This window comes from Dipodomys spectabilis, unplaced genomic scaffold, assembly GCF_019054845.1.
Source record: "Dipodomys spectabilis isolate Male_0828 unplaced genomic scaffold, ASM1905484v1 ptg000526l, whole genome shotgun sequence".
Taxonomy (NCBI): domain Eukaryota; kingdom Metazoa; phylum Chordata; class Mammalia; order Rodentia; family Heteromyidae; genus Dipodomys; species Dipodomys spectabilis.
In genome coordinates, this window is record NW_024871203.1 from 127,286 (window position 1) to 147,499 (window position 20,214).

Below are 20,214 nucleotides of genomic sequence, written 5' to 3' on the forward strand. Positions count from 1 at the left end.
TCTATTATGAATAGTGAGTGCTGCAATAAACATGGATATGAAAATGTGTTTCTTTTAAATATATGCCCAATTTTTGTTTCTTTCATGCATGTGTTTCTAACGCATTTATAATATTATTTCTTTGTTGCTTTGTATGTCCCTCCCCCACAGTGTAACCCCCGCTTTCACTATATTTGATGTCAGTATAACATGTGGAGGAGACGGAGACAAACAAGTCATTTAAGGATTCAGGTGGACCTGTTGCAACAATGAGAAGTACAAAATGTCATGTCAAAACCAGCTTTACAATGTCGGTGGGGGGGGGGAGGGGGAGTATGATTGGGTGGGGGGGAGGGGGGAGGCTGGGAAGGGAGGTGAAGGGTAAACAAAGGAGGAGGCTGCAATGCTTGGTAAGAAATGTATGCATTATCCTGCCCATGTAATTGTAACCCCTCTGTACAGTATGTTCTCAAATAAAATAAAATAAAATTAAAAAAAAAAAAACAAATAAAAAAAAAAATATATGCCCAAGAGTGGTATGGTATGGCTCATTCATAAGGAAGGTCTTTAGCCTTATGGACCTTCTATATACGTTTCCACAGAGTCTACCCTAGTTTGTATTTCCACCAATAGTTTATAAAGGTTTATAATTTGGATGCAAATGGTTATTCTTCACCTATATATAGCCCAAATGGCCTAGAATTTTTTCAGTATCAAACATGTTTGCTACATGCCATCTACCTTTTAATCAAAATGGCATATATTTTTATTTATTCACCCCCTCCACAAATTTAGCTCTCAAAATTTCCCAAATTTCCCTTAATATGACATAGTTAGAATGCCTTTTACTTGAAATAGGATTATGTTCCTGTTCGAGGTGAAACATAACAGTGGCTTCTGTGCATCTCACCCAGATGGAATATTGTCTTTGTTTGAATCCAGAAACTTCAGGATACACTGTGAATAGCACAGCTGAATTGTGTGCTAGAGCATTGAGATATAGGCTATGGCACCATCTCTTTTTACCTGTTATGGGCTAAATTGTATACTCATTGCCCCCAAATTCTTATGTTTATGTTCTTATGTTCACACAGTCACAATCTGATTGTATTTGGATGCAGATGTTGAAAAAGGTGATTGAATAAGTGAAGCTGATAGGGTATGCCATAATGTCTGACTGATTTGTCCTTCTATGAAAATGTAAGGACCCTCCAAAGATGTACACATACAGAGTGCTCCTTGTAAGGAGGCAGCAAGATTGAGACTTCTTGAAAACCCCTGAGAGGTCTCAGTGAAACAATCATGGTAGGATTTTAATCTTGTGTTTGTAGTTTACAGAACTGTGAGAAAATGCAGAAATATATTTCTTCTTTTGAACTACTCACACATTATTGTGTGTGTGTGTGTGTGTGTGTGTGTGTGTGTGTGTGCATGCGTGCTGGTCTTGGGGCTTGAACTTAGGACCTGGGCATTGTCCTGGAGCTATATTATACAAGGTTACTGCTCTACCACTTGAGCCACAATGCCACTTCTAGCTTCTTCTTAGTAGTTATTTGAGAAAAGAGTCTCATGGACTTTCCTGCCCAGATTGAACTCAAACTGCAATTCTCAGATCTCGACCTCCCAAGTAGCTAGGATTATAGGTGTGAACCACCAGCACCCAGCCTCATACTTTTTTTAAAGGTTGCACAGATAAATTAATAATAATAATAATAATAGTGTGTTTTATATACAGATTTTTCTGAATTATGTGTGATCTAAACAATTTGTAAGAGAATACTTCATGTCCTGTTTATATCAGTAGAGGGGAAGGAATTTCAATAGTATATTTCCAAGATATCCAAATATACAATAGAAGACACTGTGCAGATTAGATCAACACCAGTTAACTATTCACATATACATCTATTTTCACAGCTGGGCAAGAAGGACAATATGAAGTGGATTCTTAGAAACAGAGCAATAAATAAACAGGTTCTCTGGGAGAGGTTTGTTTATCAAAAGGCAGTAACCTCTTATTCCTGGGAGATATGATATTCTTGCTTCAATAGTGCAGACATAGAGAGAGAAGGAAAGCCTGAGAATTAGGAATAAACAAGATCTAGGTCTCACCCTATTGATCCAGATGGGTAAAGGAGAAGGGAATCTGATCTTCAAGTAGAGTCTAGAGAGGAGCATATAGTTGTGACATGTCTTTGTGCCTGGCCTTTCCTCCCATTCCCACAGCCTCATATAGCCAACCTGGAGTTTCAAGTATAAAATTACATCACATTGATTGGCAGGAAGCTTCCAAAAATTCATAATGCTTTGATGAAAGTAAATTTCCTTCTATCCAAAAGTTCTACTTCCCTTCAATTAGTATAAGGTATTTTAATTAATTCTTGAAATGACTACATTGACCAGATTCTAAAATTCTTTAAGGTAGATAGATCTTGGTCTGAGTATCTCTAGTACTAGCACAGAGCCTTCTAATGAGCAAGTCCTCAAATGGTGTTTGAGCAAAAGGAAGAATTTCTCCTACTTTAATTGCCTTTGTCTTCTTAATGTGACTAAAGATTAGTAATCCTATGAAAAATAATTATTTTAAATTTATCATATCAATGTTTTAATTTTATTGATTTCTGCTATAGCATATATTGCCTTTTCTCTTTATACTCTGAATTTAATTTCCTATTTGTTTATATTTCCATAAGGTGGGAAGAAGTTTAAATTATTAATTGTTTCTTTTTTATTGTAAAAATACCGTATTGAGGGGTTACAATTACATGGGCAAGATAATGAGTACATTTCTTATCAAGCATTGTTGCCTCCTCCTTTGTTACCCTTTCCCATCCCTTCCAATCGCCCCCACACCCCACACACACCCCTCCACCAAAGTTGTAAAGTTCGTTTTTGACATTACGACTTGCACATCTCTTCTAATAGAGGCATCCAGTGATATGAATTTACTGCAAATACTGCAAAAACAAAATAATTTGTTTTCCTTAGTTCAAAATTTGTGTGTGTGCATGTACACATGTGTATATTCATCTCAGACCTTTCTTTTTCATACTAGTTTTCTACCAATATAGTCATACCTCCAACCCAGCATTTTTTTCTAGTTATTTGGAGATGGAATCTCCCAGGTTATAATGCCTTGGCTGTGCTAGATCTGAAATCTTCCAGGTATCACCTCCTGAGTAGCTTGGAGAGCAGATGTGAGCCATCATCTTCCAGCTTTTCTTTATAAAATTTTAATTTCTCCTACTTTCTTGACAATCTAAGCATACAATTGTACATGAATGAAATGAAATGAGCAAAGCTATACAGATAATGCTTAATTGTATTTTATTCTCCATCCCAATTATTTCATGTGGAATGGTTTTGAATTTCTATGTATACCTCCATTGTAATATTAGATGGAGGGATAAAGGGGAGAAGCTGCAGCTCCTGGTAAAGGCAGGAGCATGGCCATTTCATTAGGGCCAGGAATGGCTACCATTTCACTATTGGCATCCTCTTCATCCCTCCTAGCTTTTCCATATGTAGTTGTGGATTTGTTTGGAGCAATCACATTATCATTTGCTAAAAAATCTAGCACTTCCTTTTTCGTGGTTTCTTTCAAAGCTCTGCGTCCCCAGAGAAATTCATATTGAGGGGGATTACTATTTGGCACTTGTTGGTATTTCAAATAATTCAGTCTCACCAGATCTTTGGTAATAAGATGCTTGGGTTCTCCGTAGATGTAGTGTTTTTTACCAGGATATAATGCCTTTGTTTTTAGGAATTTCCATAGATTTTCTTCAGAAATGCTGTTACCCTTCAGGATAATAACACCTAGAATAGTCATAACTAACCCAGTTTTGGGTAAGCCCATACCTGAATGGATTCTCCCATTGTTCGGTAGCTTTAGTTTACTAACCAGTGCATACTTGTGACTAGTTGTGTCTGTTTCTTTGATGACAACTGCAAAGGCACTCTCAATGTTTTCATTGGCTCTCATGAGAATCTCAGTAAACTTGTCTTCATTCGAACAAGAGATAATTGTTAGCATATCTTTCTTGTACATAGGCTTCCTTTTTTCATACCTGTAAAGCAAGAACCCTGCCAATGTAATGGCCTTCTTAGCCACAAAATCAATGCAGGATATCTCAGCTGAATGCTTAATCTCAGAAGTTGTCTTTTCTTCTTCTTCTTCTTCGCTCCTTTTGCCCTCATTCAATCTTGTATTAACAGCATCATTATAAGTAGTGGTAGGTAATTGAGTAGTACATGGCTCCTGGAGAATGTCAATTAATTCAAGAGTAGAAGGAGTTTTTATAGCATTATACAGAACAACTTGAGGATTATACATAGGTGATGTAAGCGCAAGCCTTGCCAGGGAGATTTGGGCAGCTTTGAAATGTTTCCCACACCTTAGCATCTTAATTTACTTCTTCCAAGGTAAGATGGTTTCAGGAGGGAGAGAATGCCTGATGTTGGCCCAGTAGAAGAGAGATGATGTGTGGGGGCAGGCGTGTACACATTCACTGGTCAATTTCTACCATAACTATGTGGTCCTCCAAGAAGGATCTCGATGCAATGTAAGAGCTTTCTGTAGTCTTGACTGCCAGATACTTTGGGAAACCTGGGGAGGAAGATAGAGTAAGTGTGAGCCTGCTAGCCTGCCTCCTGCATAAACTAGTGACAGGTTATTGTTTTGATATCTGCCCAGCCTAAACTACCCACACTTTCTTGTCATGAGTTCTCTGCCTTCATGGTAATGGCCCCCAAACCCTGAAATCCCTCAGCTGGAAAAGAAAATCTCATCTGCTAGAGGGGTAGTTACCTTAGTGCTCAAAGTATTCACTGTCCTCCCAATTATCCCGCAAGTCTTCCAACTACTGTCTGCTTAAGGCTTCAAGCAAGGCCTCCACCTCTAACCGACATCCTAGAAATTATTACATCACAAGATCTTAGCAACAGTGAGGTATCCAAGGGCTGCTAGCAAGGGTGGGGCTTTGTGTGCTCCTCTGAGTTCTAAGACTGGAATTTTAATTGTTAAGTCCTAACTTATCACTCTACTTTAATCCTTGATAATGACTGAGACAAATAAATGTGTTTCTTTTGTGTAGCCAGGGAAATGAGGCTAACTTGAGGGTATTTCTAAGAAGTGAGAATAACAATGAGCATATACCTGAAAATCTTAAAGCACTTAGTGCTAAATAATCAATTTAGGAAAATATTAATGTGACTTCTCTAAAGGACACTTCAAGTATTGGTACCCACTACCCATAGCTGCCTTTTTTTCATTTTTAATGTTTCTTCTTGATACACTCTAGTTTTTTTGGGGGGGGGGTGCTTTAGGCATAATTATAATCTCCAAATCCAAAGATCTGTGGTCAAATTCCATCCATAATTTAATATGTTCCTTACAGGGAACACATAGGTACGGGATGATAGCTAACAGGGTGGTTCAAAGGTACGGGGTTGATAGCTTCCCAGGGAGGGCCAAGGGCACTCAAATCACCTACTCTCTCAGAAGTTTCAGAATGTCCCATTCCATCCCTGCAGTCCTACCCATACAACCCTGTCCCTTAATACATTCATCAAGATTAGTGCTGGTTTTGTTTGAACTAATATTTCTGTATGAAATTTAAGGAGAAATGAGGAGAACAGAAAAGGGTTGTATCCAAGAGGTACCTTTTTCACTTGTTAAAAAATAAATCATGCCCCTGTTATTCCAAGTAGTTAAAGGGGCAAAAATGGGATAGGGGAAGCTGTTTGAAAGAAACAGGTATACTCTTGAAATATGATCCATCTTGAGCTCCATTCTTTCAGTGAATACTTGCTGTTGAGAAGATGCTAGGAGTCATCTAGCATCTCTAAAAGACAAGGGTTTGATTGCTTAGGGACATATGGAAAAGTGTAAGTATAAAGGAAAGAATCTCTAATCCTATAACTGAAAATGCTTCTAGAAAACCTATTTTCTGAACTTCACAGAACTTTTCTGGGTGTTCAATAGTATTTTTTTGTTTTATATGTAGAAATAGTTTTTTACACAGTCAAAGGAAGCTTGAAGCACAGTTGAAGAGTTTTATATGCATAAACATATTTCATTCAGGCTTTGAAAATTACATATAAGCTTTGAATCAAGCTGAGAGTTAAAAAACTAGTAAATGCATCAATGGAATAACATTTAAAAAATTTTAAAACCTTGGTTACTCATCTAGAATACAAGCTCAAATACATACACCAAATTGCATCCAGTTCCATGTTGTACTTCTGAAACATTTACTGCATTTTTTAGTGAATGAGTGGAGACTTTCTGTCACCTTTACTTGACATGAAGGAAACTAGATGTGAATCATGAAAATGTGCTAAGCTGCCTTGTAAAACCTGGCCTCTTCTAGTCCTTAGTCCTTCTGTTCCTTATTTCTTAAAATCTGTTAATTGTAGTCTATAAATACATTGGGGTTCTTGTCATTTCCTTTTTATAAAATTCATTGGCCTTTTATCATTCTGGTTTCAGCAAGATCTCTTCGACCTTTCAAGCATTCATAGTGTGAATGATCTTTTGAGGTTACCTGACAGTACTCCAGGCATTTTATTGTTCTATCTGGTTGAGTCCCAAGAGTAAACCGTAAATTTACGCAGGAAATATCAAAGCTCTTCTGTGACAGAAATGCCCTTAATGAAGACCATCTCCAATTCTAGTAAAATGGGAAAGGAAAAAGTAAACATAAAGAAGAAACAGCTGAGAAAATGCATATATAACTGTCATTGAAAACTTGCTTCAGTGGTAAAAATAAGAAAAGCTTCCTAACTTTCTTCTGAGTCTCTTTCTAGTCATTGGAGCCATGACAGAAAAGGAATTTGAATTTTGTATGTAGAAAATTAAGGCTTCTTGCCTACTTCTTTTATGAGTTCCCACAATATTAAAAGAATAGTGCTAGAGGAATATCAATACCAAATTTCAAACTCTACCACAAAGCCATAGTAATCAAAACAGCTTGGTACTGGCACAAGAACAGACCTGAAGACCAGTGGAATAAAATTGAAAACCCAGAAATGAACCCACAGGCCTATCGCCACCTAAGCTTTGATAAGGGAGCTAAAAATAGAATGGAAGAAAGCCTCTTCAGTAAATGGTGCTGGCAAAACTGGTTAATCACCTGTAGAAAACTAAAGCTAGATCCTTATATATCACCCTGCACCAGAATCAACTCCAAATGGATCAAAGACCTCGAAGTCAAAGCAGACACCCTGAAAACATTACAGGAAGAAACAGGAAAAACCCTAAGTCTCCTAGGCACAGGCCAAAATGTTCTCAATAGAGACCCAGCAACACAACAAATCAAAGAAAGGTTGGACAAATGGGATTTTTTTTTAACTTTTGTAGTTGAATTGTGATGGAGAAAAGAGAGGAAGTATTTTAATCAATCCTATGAAGTATCTTTAATTATGAAACTGAGAATTCATGTGGAAGCATTTTTACTTTTAATTTTTAAATACAGGGGACTTCTAATCTGAACAGATTTTAAATGTCCAAACAGTTTTGTACTCGGGGCCCTTTCTCTGACTCCTGGTAAGAGCTAATGTTTTTCTGAGCTGAGTCAGCCTGCATAAAGCTAAAGTCCTCACTAACTCCACTCCCCAGAGGCAGAAGTCAGAGTAAAACACTCTGGCTATAGTTTCTGAGAGTCAACAGCAGTGTTCTAAAGAAGTGACTGATTTAGTCTTACTCAGAAACTGAGACTTTCCCTAGTAACTTGAATCCGTCAGGGTTAAATTGAGTGAATGAATGTTTGCAGCATCCCAGGACTGATAGGGCCAGAACTTGGTGTGTTGCTATCTTTTGGGTTAGATGCCCTCCTTATTCCTAATTTAGGTCCTCATCCTGAATATGCCTATGGCCAAAAGATCTATTTCTTCCTATGACAGGCTTTAATTCCTGAGACCACCTACGGGGATGATACAGTTCCCTCATCTGGACACATCTGTCTAATGTCAGGCCTGGCTGACAGGAGGGTAAGGATTCTCTGATGTCTAGGATTTGAATGGCTCCTTCAGTCCTCAGGGTCCTTACTTGGATGCTTCACCTAATATGTACTTCTTCCTTGTGTTCATGAGAAGCTAGTCCTTCAAGAAAAAAAAATCCAGTCAGAAGTTTTGTATGCTGTTTATTTAAAGTTATTTTTTAGCACAGGAGATAGTAGGGAATATCCACAGAAATGTGAGAAAACAAACCTTCTTTCATACATGAACTAAATAAATACAGGGGTGTTTTATTTATTCTAAAATATATACAACAAAGAAAAGGGCAAGATAAAAATTAAACATTTGTGACCTTTATTTTTTTGCTTTTTTTCTCCTCTGCATTATGTTCCAACAACTTTACTTTGAGGCTGTTTCCCATTACCATTATACTATTATTTGTTATCTGGTTTTAGATCATAAAGAAAATATAGATTTTGAATTTGTATATACAAATGCCAATACTACCTTTCAAACTGACTTAAAAAGCAGTGAATGTGAGAACAAACTAACTGACAAGAACACATTCTGAAATAACAATCATCTTCAATTAAAACTGAAGCCTTGAAAAATAACAAAAGCAAGTACAAGGATGTTTCAACAATGTTACTGGAAAGGAACACTTATTTTTTTTCCCTTGATCCCATATCTTCACTACTACTTAGGCAACTGACTTTTCTTCAAACACAGAGTGAAAACTTCTATGTCAGACTCAACAAGATGTGGAAAGAGCTTGGGATTTGTTAATACACATTTGGAATTTTTAAAAGAAACACTAAAACTTTATCTTTAAACCCCTTTTTTTTAAAAAAAAGCAAGGAAGTGAAGTTGGGTGCTGGTGGCTCACACATGTGATCCTAACTAGAGGGGCCTGAGATATGAGGATTGTGGTTTGAAGCTAGCTTGGGCAAGAAAGTCCGTGAGACTCCAATAAACTACTCAAGCCACAAGTGTCACTGTGGCTCTAGCGGTAGAGTGCTCACCTTGAGCAAAAGAAGCTCAAGAGACAGCATCCAATCCCAGAGCTCAAGCCCCAGGACAGGCAAAAAAAAATGTAATGGAGAATGCAATAATTGACAGATGATAAATATGAAGTAAAATAAATATTCAGTTAAATGATAAGCCTTGAGAAAATCAGAGCTACAATCTTAAAACAGTGTTATAACCATATTATATACTAAGAATATGGAAATTAAGCTTTGCTGCCTCCAGCCCATACTTTTCTTTACTACTTAGAAGATTCACTGATCTTCAAATGCACAATGAAAACTACCTCAGTCCCAACAAAATATGGGAAGAGCTGAGGAATGGAACATGGGAAGAGACCCTGGCCTGGGCAACAGTGCAGGCCGCAGCTGATGCTCTCTCTTGCTCTCCCTTCTTTATTCTTCAAAGGCACAAAATACAGCATAAGGAAAGCCCTACAAACAGTAGCACTGATCTTGGCCAAGACCACTAGAGCTTTCATTTTGGTGGTTTTAGCTTGGGTTCTGGCACCCAGAGGAATTTATGGTGACGATAACTACCAGGTCACCATCCAGGTACCTAGCAGTGTTCCAGGTACCTATCCGACACCAAATCTTTGATGACCTTTCCAGGCTCCCCAAAGATTAAGTGCCTCATCCCAGCATGTATCTCCAGTGCATTCAGGAACTCCCAGATCTCTTCCTCAGTGCCACCTTTGCCCTTCATGAAAATCACAGCCAGGAATGTTATCAACAGGCCTGTCTTGGGCAAACTCCTAGTAACACTCAGACTGTTCTCACTAGAGTGCCCCCATTTATGAGCAAGGCCATAGAATTAACTATTGGGCTTTATTTCTTGTAACTCATTACCAAAGATCAGCTCCTTGTGTCGGAATGCTTTTTTGAAGATCTTGGGGAAGTGCTGCTTGTACTTGCATTGGATGAACATCCTATCTACCTGTGTAATGGGTCCTTGCATTTTAAAATTCTCTAGCGGGTACTGTACCAGCATACTGGTCTTCCTAGAGGTTGGATCTCTACAAGTGCTCTGACTAGATACTGTCTGTTGGAGGGTGCTACAACTGTATTGGGACTATGGGACTATCAACTCCCACAACACAGCTCATGCAGGAGGCTCCTGCAGCAAGGAAGCCAAAGTACACAATGCATGGCTACCAGAGACTGCTGGGGAGCTCAGACAGCAGTGGTCTTGGTGTGAGCACCCTTGCTAACAGGAATAGAGGAGGAGGGGGATTCTACCTCTGCCTCTGCAGTACGCTGCTCATCCTGCTGATCTTGTGTGCCTGTTGATGTTTGATGCGTGCTCTTCTGCACCCCCCTCCCTGCACCGCCCCTCACAGCAAGCTTGTGATCCCATCATGAGGGAGAGAACAATTTAACTTTATCCTAGGCCCCCTCTGAAGGTTTTCTTGCAGGTGATGCTTGTTACCTACTGGATTCTTCTGGTTAGTCTGTGACCTGAGAATCTTGTGTAGAAAGGTAGAGAGTTCTGGGTCACTGTAGGACAGTGGAATAGCCACAGTGACTGGCAGTGGTATGCCTATTGTGAAGCCCTTGAGTCCTGTCAATTTGCGTTCAGACTCTCATATCCTTTTTTGGTAAGGTCTAGATTTCCCTGCACACACCTCTCTCTGCTGCTTCGAAAGGAACAGTAACAACATCCCTAGTATCAAGAAGGATGCAATAAGAAACCACTTTGTCCCACCACTTCATTCTGAGACGCTCAGCATTCTTTGACAGGGGGTGGGATATTTAGAGAAGCTTATTTCTACCCAGAGTGATCACATCCCTCACCTGTGACCTGGGAATCCTGCTTGGATAGCATGCTGCCATCTTCTTAGACTAAATCTCCTTCCTCCCTTATTCTGCAGAGGATCAAGTGAGTGAGCATTGTATATCCTTTAGCTTCCAGGCACTAGGCTGAGACAGTATGAAGTGGGGTTCCTTATGTCTACCCTTACACAATGCATTGTCCCTGTAGTTTTCATGATCAGACTCCATGGTTAACTGCATAGTCCATTGATTTGACCCTCTGCAGACTCCAATCCACCTTCCTAATTTGAAGGTCTTCATTTCATAAGGCCAGGAGTAATGGCCTTTGGGCCTAACTGCTATAGCTAGGGATTCCAAAAGCCTTAGTGGGAATGGGGCTCAATATGCCCAATTCTTTTTTGTGTGTGTGAGTGGGCAAGGTAGCAACTTTTACTGAGTCACTAGAATTTAGTTTTAACTCAGTTTACCCATCAAGACCTCTAATAGAACCCAAGAAGTCTTTCTCGCCTGAATTGAGGCCGTTCCTCAATAGATGTTATACCTCCTGTAGCCAGAAAGTCTAAAGTTAAGTTTCCAATTCCACTTGGGAATGTGGTCCTGGAGAACACAACCTTGGGTTCCTGCTGTCAGTGTTCCTTTGTTCCAGAGAGGGCTATTCCAAAGAATTTATAAAAAAATCTCTTTCATCAACTGCAGATATATCTTCCTCTTCTAAGATGAGTCAAAGACTTTCAGAGTAAAGAGATCATTTCTCTGAGAGTCTTAAATAAGAAGTAAGAAGGGGCTCAAGCCAAGCATTTCTAGAACCTTCTAAGAAAGTACTGATAGGGCTCTGTGGTATCCTCTTTTTGTGGATAGGGCCCTAAACATTTATTATTTTACTTTGAGGACTACTACTACTACCACTGTTGCTACTTCTACTATTACCACCGGTTTTCTTTTCTTTTTTCTTTTTTTGTCTTTCCTTTGGGGGATAATGAATTTTGAGCTTAGGGCAACTGCTTGACCATTTAAGATATGCCCCAAGTGTCTCTTACTTTATTTTTCACATAGAGCCTGCTTTTGTGCAGTCTGACCTATGACAGTGATAGTACTACCTTGATCTCCAGAATAGTTCAGTTTATAAGTGTAGGCCACCATCTTCTACCTTACTGAAACTTGTTGTTTAAAAAAATCTTTTAAGTAGTTATACAAAGGAGTTGCTATTTTAAAAAGCAGTTATGAATATATTTTGATCAATGTCACCTCTTTCAACATTCTTATTCATCCCACCCCCAACCCACTCCTTTCTTTACTCTTCTTAATCTTCTTAATTTTGTAGGATATACATTGAATTCTTGACTTCATCCTCCTCCTCTTTTCCTCTTCATTTTTAGTCTTTCCCCTTGGCCCCTATTGTCACTTTTTAAAAATTATTGGCATATATTAGTTTTACAAAGAAATATAAATTTACTTGAGATATCTTGTCTGTAAATAAGCTGTCTCAAGTATTATTTAATTGGGGTATTCTGATCTGTCGGTAGAAGTGCCAGCCTTGTCTGTTAAAAATGGTCACTAATTTCCATCCCTTTATTTGTTTTGGAAGATTTTATATGAGCTGGCAGTTTGTTTTATCGTCAAATTTTATGTAATTGGCCTCCAAACCTGGGTGGTCCTAGTACATTTTGATGTACTTGCATTTAGACTACACTTTAAGTTTCAATTGTGCAGTTGGACATATTCTTTCTAAGTGGACCTTTTTCTTCATTTACAATTGAAACTGTAATCCTCCAGATTTCATCCTCCTGAGTACTTTGGATTACATCCATAACTACCAGTACCTGGCTAATACATTAATACTTACTATAGTGTTTACTTAGTAGCATTAAATCCTTTTTATACCAAAAAGCTATTCAATTTTATTTACCTACTATAATTTATGAACCAGCTTTTCCTTGTTGGCTCCACTATTTTGTGATTCATTAGTTTTGCATATCTCTTTGTAATTATTTACCTTCTGTTTATTTATTTAGTACAATATATATTCTTGAATTATATGGATATTGTTGGGTAACGTTTTATCATATTTTTCACAGCTTATGTTTTTGGTCCTGAGTTTTGAATTCAGAGCCTTGCACTTACTAAGCTGGTGTTCTGCCCACCTGATCCATGCCTCCAGACCTGTTTTATGATGGGTATTTTTAGAGATGGAATCTGAAGAACTTTTTCTGCCTAGATGAGCCTCAAACCACAGAAGTGTAGTTTCAGATTTCAGCTTCCTGATTAGCTAGGATTACAGTCCAAAGCTATGGATAATTAGATACTCCAGTTTCTTTGATATAAACAGTTTATTCCATAATACATCCACAAATTGCTATACAATAGGACACCAGGGTTTATTAATCTTAAGAAACAAACACACATTGACCAATTCTTTTCTCCTCTTCTTATCCAGCTTTATATACAAGTGCTTGTAATTTCTTACTAAAAGTCTATTTTTAAAATTTACTTTTAAAAGAGATAACATTAGAGCACACAACTTTCTTAATGACAGTGGACCTGGTTGCAAATTGGAATAAGATGGATTTCTGGACAAAGTCCAGATTTCTGGTTGAACTGGAATGTGTACAGATTCCAAGTGTGAAGAAAAACATGGTCATAGCCCTCCAGGTCCTATTTTTTGGTGGTTTAGGGGATTGATATCAGGTTTTTACATTTGCTAGGTAGGCTTTATGTCATGTGAGACAGATAGCAAACACTTTTGATTTTGTTATTTTTTCAAATAAGGTCTTCTAGTTATATCTAAGCAGGCATGGGAAACAAGGCTCCTAGTTACACTTCCCATGTAGCTGGAATGACTGGTAAATGCCACTATGCCTTCTTTATATTGGCTAAGATTATGCTCTCACAAACCTTTTTCTGGGTCTCTCTGTGAACTATAATCCTCCTAATCTCTACATCCCAAATATCTATGGTTACAAGTCGGAGACATCACCTTTGGCTTTATCTTTTAGAGCAATTTCAGTTTTATAGTAAATTTGGGTGAATAGGACAGAAAATCTCCATAAACTGTCACATCATTTCTGCCATGTAGTTTTCCTTGATATTGAAATCTACTATGGTATATTTATTGCAATAAATGAGTCAGTATTGATGTGTTATTTCTAACTGAATCTATAGTTAATATTAACATTTACTCTTTCTGCTTTATATTTCTATGATCTTTTGTAAAGTATCCATAAGTACAGTATTATATAAAATAGTTCAACCACACTAAAAGTTTTCTACATTCTACTCATTCTTCTTTACCTTTGGTCTCCCTAAGTCTCTCATCTTTTTTATGCCATTCCTGGGGCTTGAACTCAGCACCTGGGCACTCTACCTGAGCTTTTTTACTCAAGGCTAGTGCCCTACTACTTGAGCCACAAATCCATTTCTGGCTCTTTGGTGGTTTATTGCAGGTAAGAGTCTCATAGACTTTCCTGCCTGGGCTGGCTTTGAACCATGATCCTCAGATGTCAGTAGCTAATGTTATAAGCATGAACCACACTAGTAACAGAATCTAATCTTTTTTAATGACTTTAATGCTTTTACTTTGTGTACAGTGTCAGATAGCTGGAAATACAAAGCCCATATCATCATTTTCAGATAGGTTTACTTCAATTAGAAGGGTCCTTCTGTGTCTTTCCATGGCCTAATTGCACATTTTTCTTTATTAGCTAGCATTATTCCATTGTTTGGATTTACAACTTTTTAAAAATTCCATTCTTCAGTTTGGCAACATCTTGATTGGTTTTTTTCTGTTTGACAACTGTGCTTAACAGTACTATGAACTTTTTTTTTTGGTTGTGGGGATTGATCTGTGGGCCTGGGCGCTGTCCCTCAGCTCTTCAGCTCAAGGCTAATGCTCTACCACTTGAGCCACAGCGCCACTTCCAGTTTTCTGAGTGATTATTGGAGATAAGATTCTCATGGCCTTTCCTATCCGAGCTGGCTTCGAACCGATATCCTCAGATCTCAGCCTCCTGAGTAGTTAGGATTACAGGCATGAGCCACTGGCGCCCAGCACACTATGAACATTTTGTGTAGGTTTTTGTGTGGACATTTTTTTTGATGCAGTTAGGAAAATTTCAGAATCATACAGTTAGAGTATGTGTGTTTTTATGGAAACTGGCAATGTGTCTTCCAAGGAAGCTGTACCATTTGAATCCCTGCCAGCACTAAATCAGGTACCTGATGTTCATATCCTATCATTTGATCTTGTCAGTGTTTTGAAATTTAACCATTCTGATAGTTGCTTGCTGATCTCTCATCATTTTAATTTGCACAAAGGTCTAAGTTAAATCTCCGGGATCACCTCAAAATGAAGCAGGTTTATATCCCCTGTTGTCACTGTATTTGATTTTGGCACTCTGGTATTGTATATATATTTATCTGAATTAGGGAAGGGAAGGGGATCAACAGAATGGTGAGACAAAGGACAAGGAGGGAACCAATGCAACAGGGACATACACGAGACAATATGTTGGAAATGAGCTGTACAAGTTAGGGGAAGGTTGGGGGGGGGGTGGAAAATAGGAGAAAAATGAGGGAAGGAGTAACAAGTTTGACAATAAATGTAGTTATTACCTTATTTACATAACTGTAACCTCTCTATACTTCAGCTTGACAATAAATAATGAAAAAATAAAATTACTCTCCTCTGGTGGGGGGGGGGGGGGGGGAGAGAGAGACTTTTCTCCACTCTTCTTTTTTCCCTTAAAGCATTTGCTTTAGAAAACTTGTAAAGGCAACATTCTTTTCTTTTAAAATGCTGAGTAAGTCTTCCCACTTTTACAGTCCTTTGAGTGAAGCAATTATCTATCTAACAGGTTTCCTCAATTGCTAATTGAATTGAGGAATAACGACGGGTGACAAATGGTGTCATCAGTTTCCTTTACTTAAAGACTACTTATCTTTTATCTTAGAAAGTACATTTAATAAATTGTCTGCTTGGCTATATAAATGCAAGGCAGTCATGTTGTTTCTGTCTCCTTGGCAGATTGCTCATAGTGTACATCATATTCCAATGTAATGATTATGCAGCAATGTATCTTTTATGTGATAATGTTGATTTTTTTAATTAAGTCTTACAATACTGGAATAGGGTAAAAATTAAGAATCTCCTGTGTCCCCACATTATTTCAGAAAACATTACACTGAAGCAAACCACCCTTGCTCATATGAATTAAATAAGTCATGGGTAACTCCCTTGGTGATCTAGGACAAGCTCAACGTTTTATTTCTTAGCCTTGTAAATAGTCAGCTGAACTCTTGTCCTCATTGATGAATGAAAACAAAATGCTTGTTGACTAAACTTTGGTAAATCTTTCCCTCTAGGCTTCTTAACTTTGTTCCAACCTCATTTGAACCAACATAAAATCCCTGTTCATAATAGAATGACCTCAGAATATAACATTCTTTGGTCTACTTTAAAATGACACTACCTATTCTCACTTCTTCACATCCTTAGTTTTAGTTTTGCTTTGCGTGTATATCTCTATAAAATACCTTCCAATGTTCTATGACACAGTAGAATAGCTAGAACTGATAATTAGCTAAATATATTAAAGAAAGTAATGAAGAGCACTTTGACTGTCCTCAACATGAAGAAATGACATGTATCTGAAGTGATAATTATCACAACCTGTATACCTATATTGAAATGTCATATGGTATCACATAAATTGTACATACAATCACTATGTCAATTCAAAACAGAATAAGAAAGCTTTAGAAAGACAAACAACTTTTGCCTAATTTTTGGAATATTTACTGATTTTATACCACTGTGTTCTGTTATAATAGTCACCTTCTACCCTTTAAGAAGAAGCTCAAATCCTTAACTCTAGCAATAATTTTTTCAAAGAAAAATTCTCTTTACTGAGATTGAATTTATTTTTTACATTTTTTGTGATGATATAATTTTTTTCATCATGGGCCTTGAACTCAGGGCCTGGGCACTGTCCCTGATGTTTTTCTTTCTTCAAAGATAGTTCCCCACCACATTGAGCCACAGCTCCACGTCCAGTTTTTGAGTGGGAAATTAGAGATAAGAGTCTCACATTTACCTGCCCAGGCTGTCTGTGAACAGCTGTCCTCAGATCTCAGTCTCCTAAGTAGCTAGGATTACAGGCGTGAACCACCAATGCCCAGTGTAATGATGCAGTGTTTATACTCAGAAGGATATTTTTATTTTTAATTATGTCTTCAACAAATATAATATAACCATGGGGGTGATATCTCATTACTTTGACCATAATATGATGATAAAAATCAAATTACAGGCCTAATCACACTCAGAAATAGGAGCACACGTAGAGATGTGGACATAACTGGATGGTGCCCAGGAAAACTCCATAGGATACTGTCAGCCACAGTCTCTTTTGTCAGCCCCAATATTATGTGTCTCTATCTTATGCCAAATGAATTCACCCTCCTCCAAGGTTTCCAGAAGTCTGATTCAAATGTAACATCAGCTTATAATCAAAGCTTTTGATCTAAATTTCATTTATCTATAATGATGATAACCTTAGAGTAGAAGGTATTTCATTAGGCATACCACCTGGGCATAACAAATGCGTGATGGCCTGTAAAACAAAAAGGACAAATCATCTGTCCTAATATGTCTAGTGTACAATGGAAGGATAGGAATAGGATAACATCTACAGACATTTTACTCATTTCTATCTATTTTTGTGCTTGAAGTCAATCTTGACTACTGAATTCTTTTGTATTTCCACCTAAAACTTACCCATGCTCTGTCATCCTGCTCCGCATAATAACATAAGATGGAAAATTTCCAAACTTGGCTTTATAAATTAACATAACTCCTATTTTTAAACCTGATATGTGGTGACAGGTTGTATAATCAAAGTAGTGATTCATATATTCTAAAGATATTCTATCAAAAAGGACACTCCAGAAATGAGAAATTATTAAACATTGAACAAAATGATGAATGGAAGGAAGAGTGTGTGGGAGGAGGGAAGGAGAGAAGGAAGGCACGAAGACAGGAAATCAGGAAGGCAGGCAGCAAGCAAGAAAGGATGGAAAGAAGGAAAATGTTCAAGTTACTACATAAAGCAAGAATTCCTACCTCCAGTTTCATACCAGTCTTCCATTAGAATGTTGACAATTCTCTTCAACCACAAAGTGAAGAAATTATCTGAGTTATTATAGGTAGAAGCAGTTCGACATATCCCTAGAATATGTACTGTCCTTGGCAAAAATACTAGTCTCACTCTTCATACAGAGTTTAGAAGGAACTAGGAATGATATCACTGGTCTTTTTGTATTGTATGGTTAGTGTTTGTTTTTCCAGGTTTTATTAATATCAATTGGATATATAAGGGAAATTCACATTTCCATATAGGCACAAAATATTCCTGATCATTTATCTGCTCCATCATGCTTCCTCATCCCTTCCAATCTTAAAATTTCAGCAAGCTTAATTATTTCATTTTCATACTTGTACAGAAAATATTTGGGCCATATTCACTCTTCTTCACCTTTCCCATTTTCCTCTCCTCTCCCAGGAGTAGCCTATCCCAGATAGGACCTATCTTATATTCCTGTTTGTTTTTTATTGTATGCTAATTGCCCAAAAGAGTTTTATTATGGTCTTTTACAAATACAGATTATTCAGATTGGTTCCCTCATTTACTCTCACTTTACTCATGCATACTACTGTCTATACCCAGTAGCAGGTTTCATTTTTCTATCTTCATTCATAGATGGCATATATTTCAATATTGTTCCCTTTGTAAAATTCTCTTTCCCTCAATCCTCTCAGATTGTCCCACAATTACAAAAATGTTCTATTTACATCTATGTATGTATGTGTGTACATATATACAATCCTGTGTGCGCTTCTGTGTATGTTTATATTTTAGGTCTAGCATCCACATGTGAGAGAAAGTATGTGAATCTAAATTACTCTTGTAACATGATGGTCTCCAGTTCCATCCAATTCCCATTTCCTTACAAATAACAATTTCATTCTTCTCTGTGGCTGGATAATATTCCATTATGTTTATTACCACATTTTCTTGATACATTCATTAGTTCTAGGGTATCTGGTCTATTCCCATAGCTTGAGTATTTATTGTGAGCAGTGCTTCATTGAACATGAACATATAATTGCCATTTATGCTAGTCCAGAAAAAAATTGAGACCTTATCTCAATACTAACTAGAGCAAGCTAGGAACTGGTAACTCATGCCTTTAGTCCTACCTGGAGAGTTGAGGTCTAAAGCCAGCACAAGAGATAAAAGTCATGAGAGTCACATCTGTAACCAGCAAAAGGCAAGACTAGAGATATGCCTCAATAGATAGAACATCAGCTGAGCAAGAAAGCAAAGCAAGTGCGAAGACCTAAGTTCTTACCCTGCTAGTGGGGGCAAAGCACAAAACAGAGCAAAAGCATGGCTCAAGTAGTAGAGTGCCTGCTTAGCAATGGCAAATCCCTAAGTTCAAACACTAAAAGAAAAAGAAAAAAATCATATTATGAACTGGTTTGAAGAATTCATCCTCAGGAAATGTTTCTTTCCAGTGATTTTCATGCCTTTTTTCATCTCCAGGTTATGAAAGAGGCTTGAATTTTTTTTTGCTCCATGCATGTGTTTATTAAATACAACATCCCTGGAGAGCAGTGGAAGTTTTCTTCTCCCCTCCTCTCTTCTCCCCTCCCTTCCCCTCCAACTAGGGCTCCAACTCAGGGCTTCATGCTCTCCCTTAGCTTTGTTACTCAAAGCTGACTACTCCTTGAGCCCCAGCTCTCCTTCAAGCTTTTTTTTTGTGAAAATACCATACAGAGGGGAGGCAACAATGCTTGAGGCTTGATTTTTGATACTCTAAGTTCATCTATCTATTTGTTCAGGTATATTACTTAGATAACATACACCTTTGAAATCTTCCTGACATATGAGTTGTTTACAAATTCTGTCTTGAACTTCAGTTATATGTTAAGAACCAATATATTCTGTGCAAAATCAGAAATCAGACTTAAATCATCAATTTACTTAGAATTCATTTTGAACCTGTTGTAGAGATATAGGATGGTAAAGTACTTCAGGTAATTGGATACCTAAATTCAATGTCAATGGTCCCACAAAAAGACCCTGGTAAACGGTGGAACATCCTATGTCTGTGGGTAGGCAGGTGATCTGGAAACATTGGTATTATAGAAAGTAAGGGTACAGTCTTTAGAGGAAGCCATGAAGTGCTGCTGATTAGCAGATGAGGATTCAGTTTGGACTTGAAGGCACATTGAAAAATGTCCAGGAAAAAGGATCTATATTATGAGAAACAGTTGGTATTTGATTCATATACCTGCAGCATTTGGGCAAAATCTACTCACAAGATAACGTCAGACTAATAACAGAAGGATCCTTGGAAAATGATGCTCATAGGAATTCCTTATTATGGACTTTATTCTCAAACTCACCTTCCCTTATTTTTA

General features: G+C 37.6%; 1 protein-coding gene across 1 annotated transcript; it reads right to left on the minus strand.

The window, feature by feature from the left end:
* Nucleotides 1–3,373: 3,373 nt before the first annotated feature.
* Nucleotides 3,374–4,312, minus strand: LOC122099627 (melanoma-associated antigen B5-like). The gene has a single exon (XM_042670184.1). It carries the CDS (start codon nt 4,310–4,312, stop codon nt 3,374–3,376), a length of 939 nt encoding a protein of 312 aa, XP_042526118.1.
* Nucleotides 4,313–20,214: the final 15,902 nt, after the last annotated feature.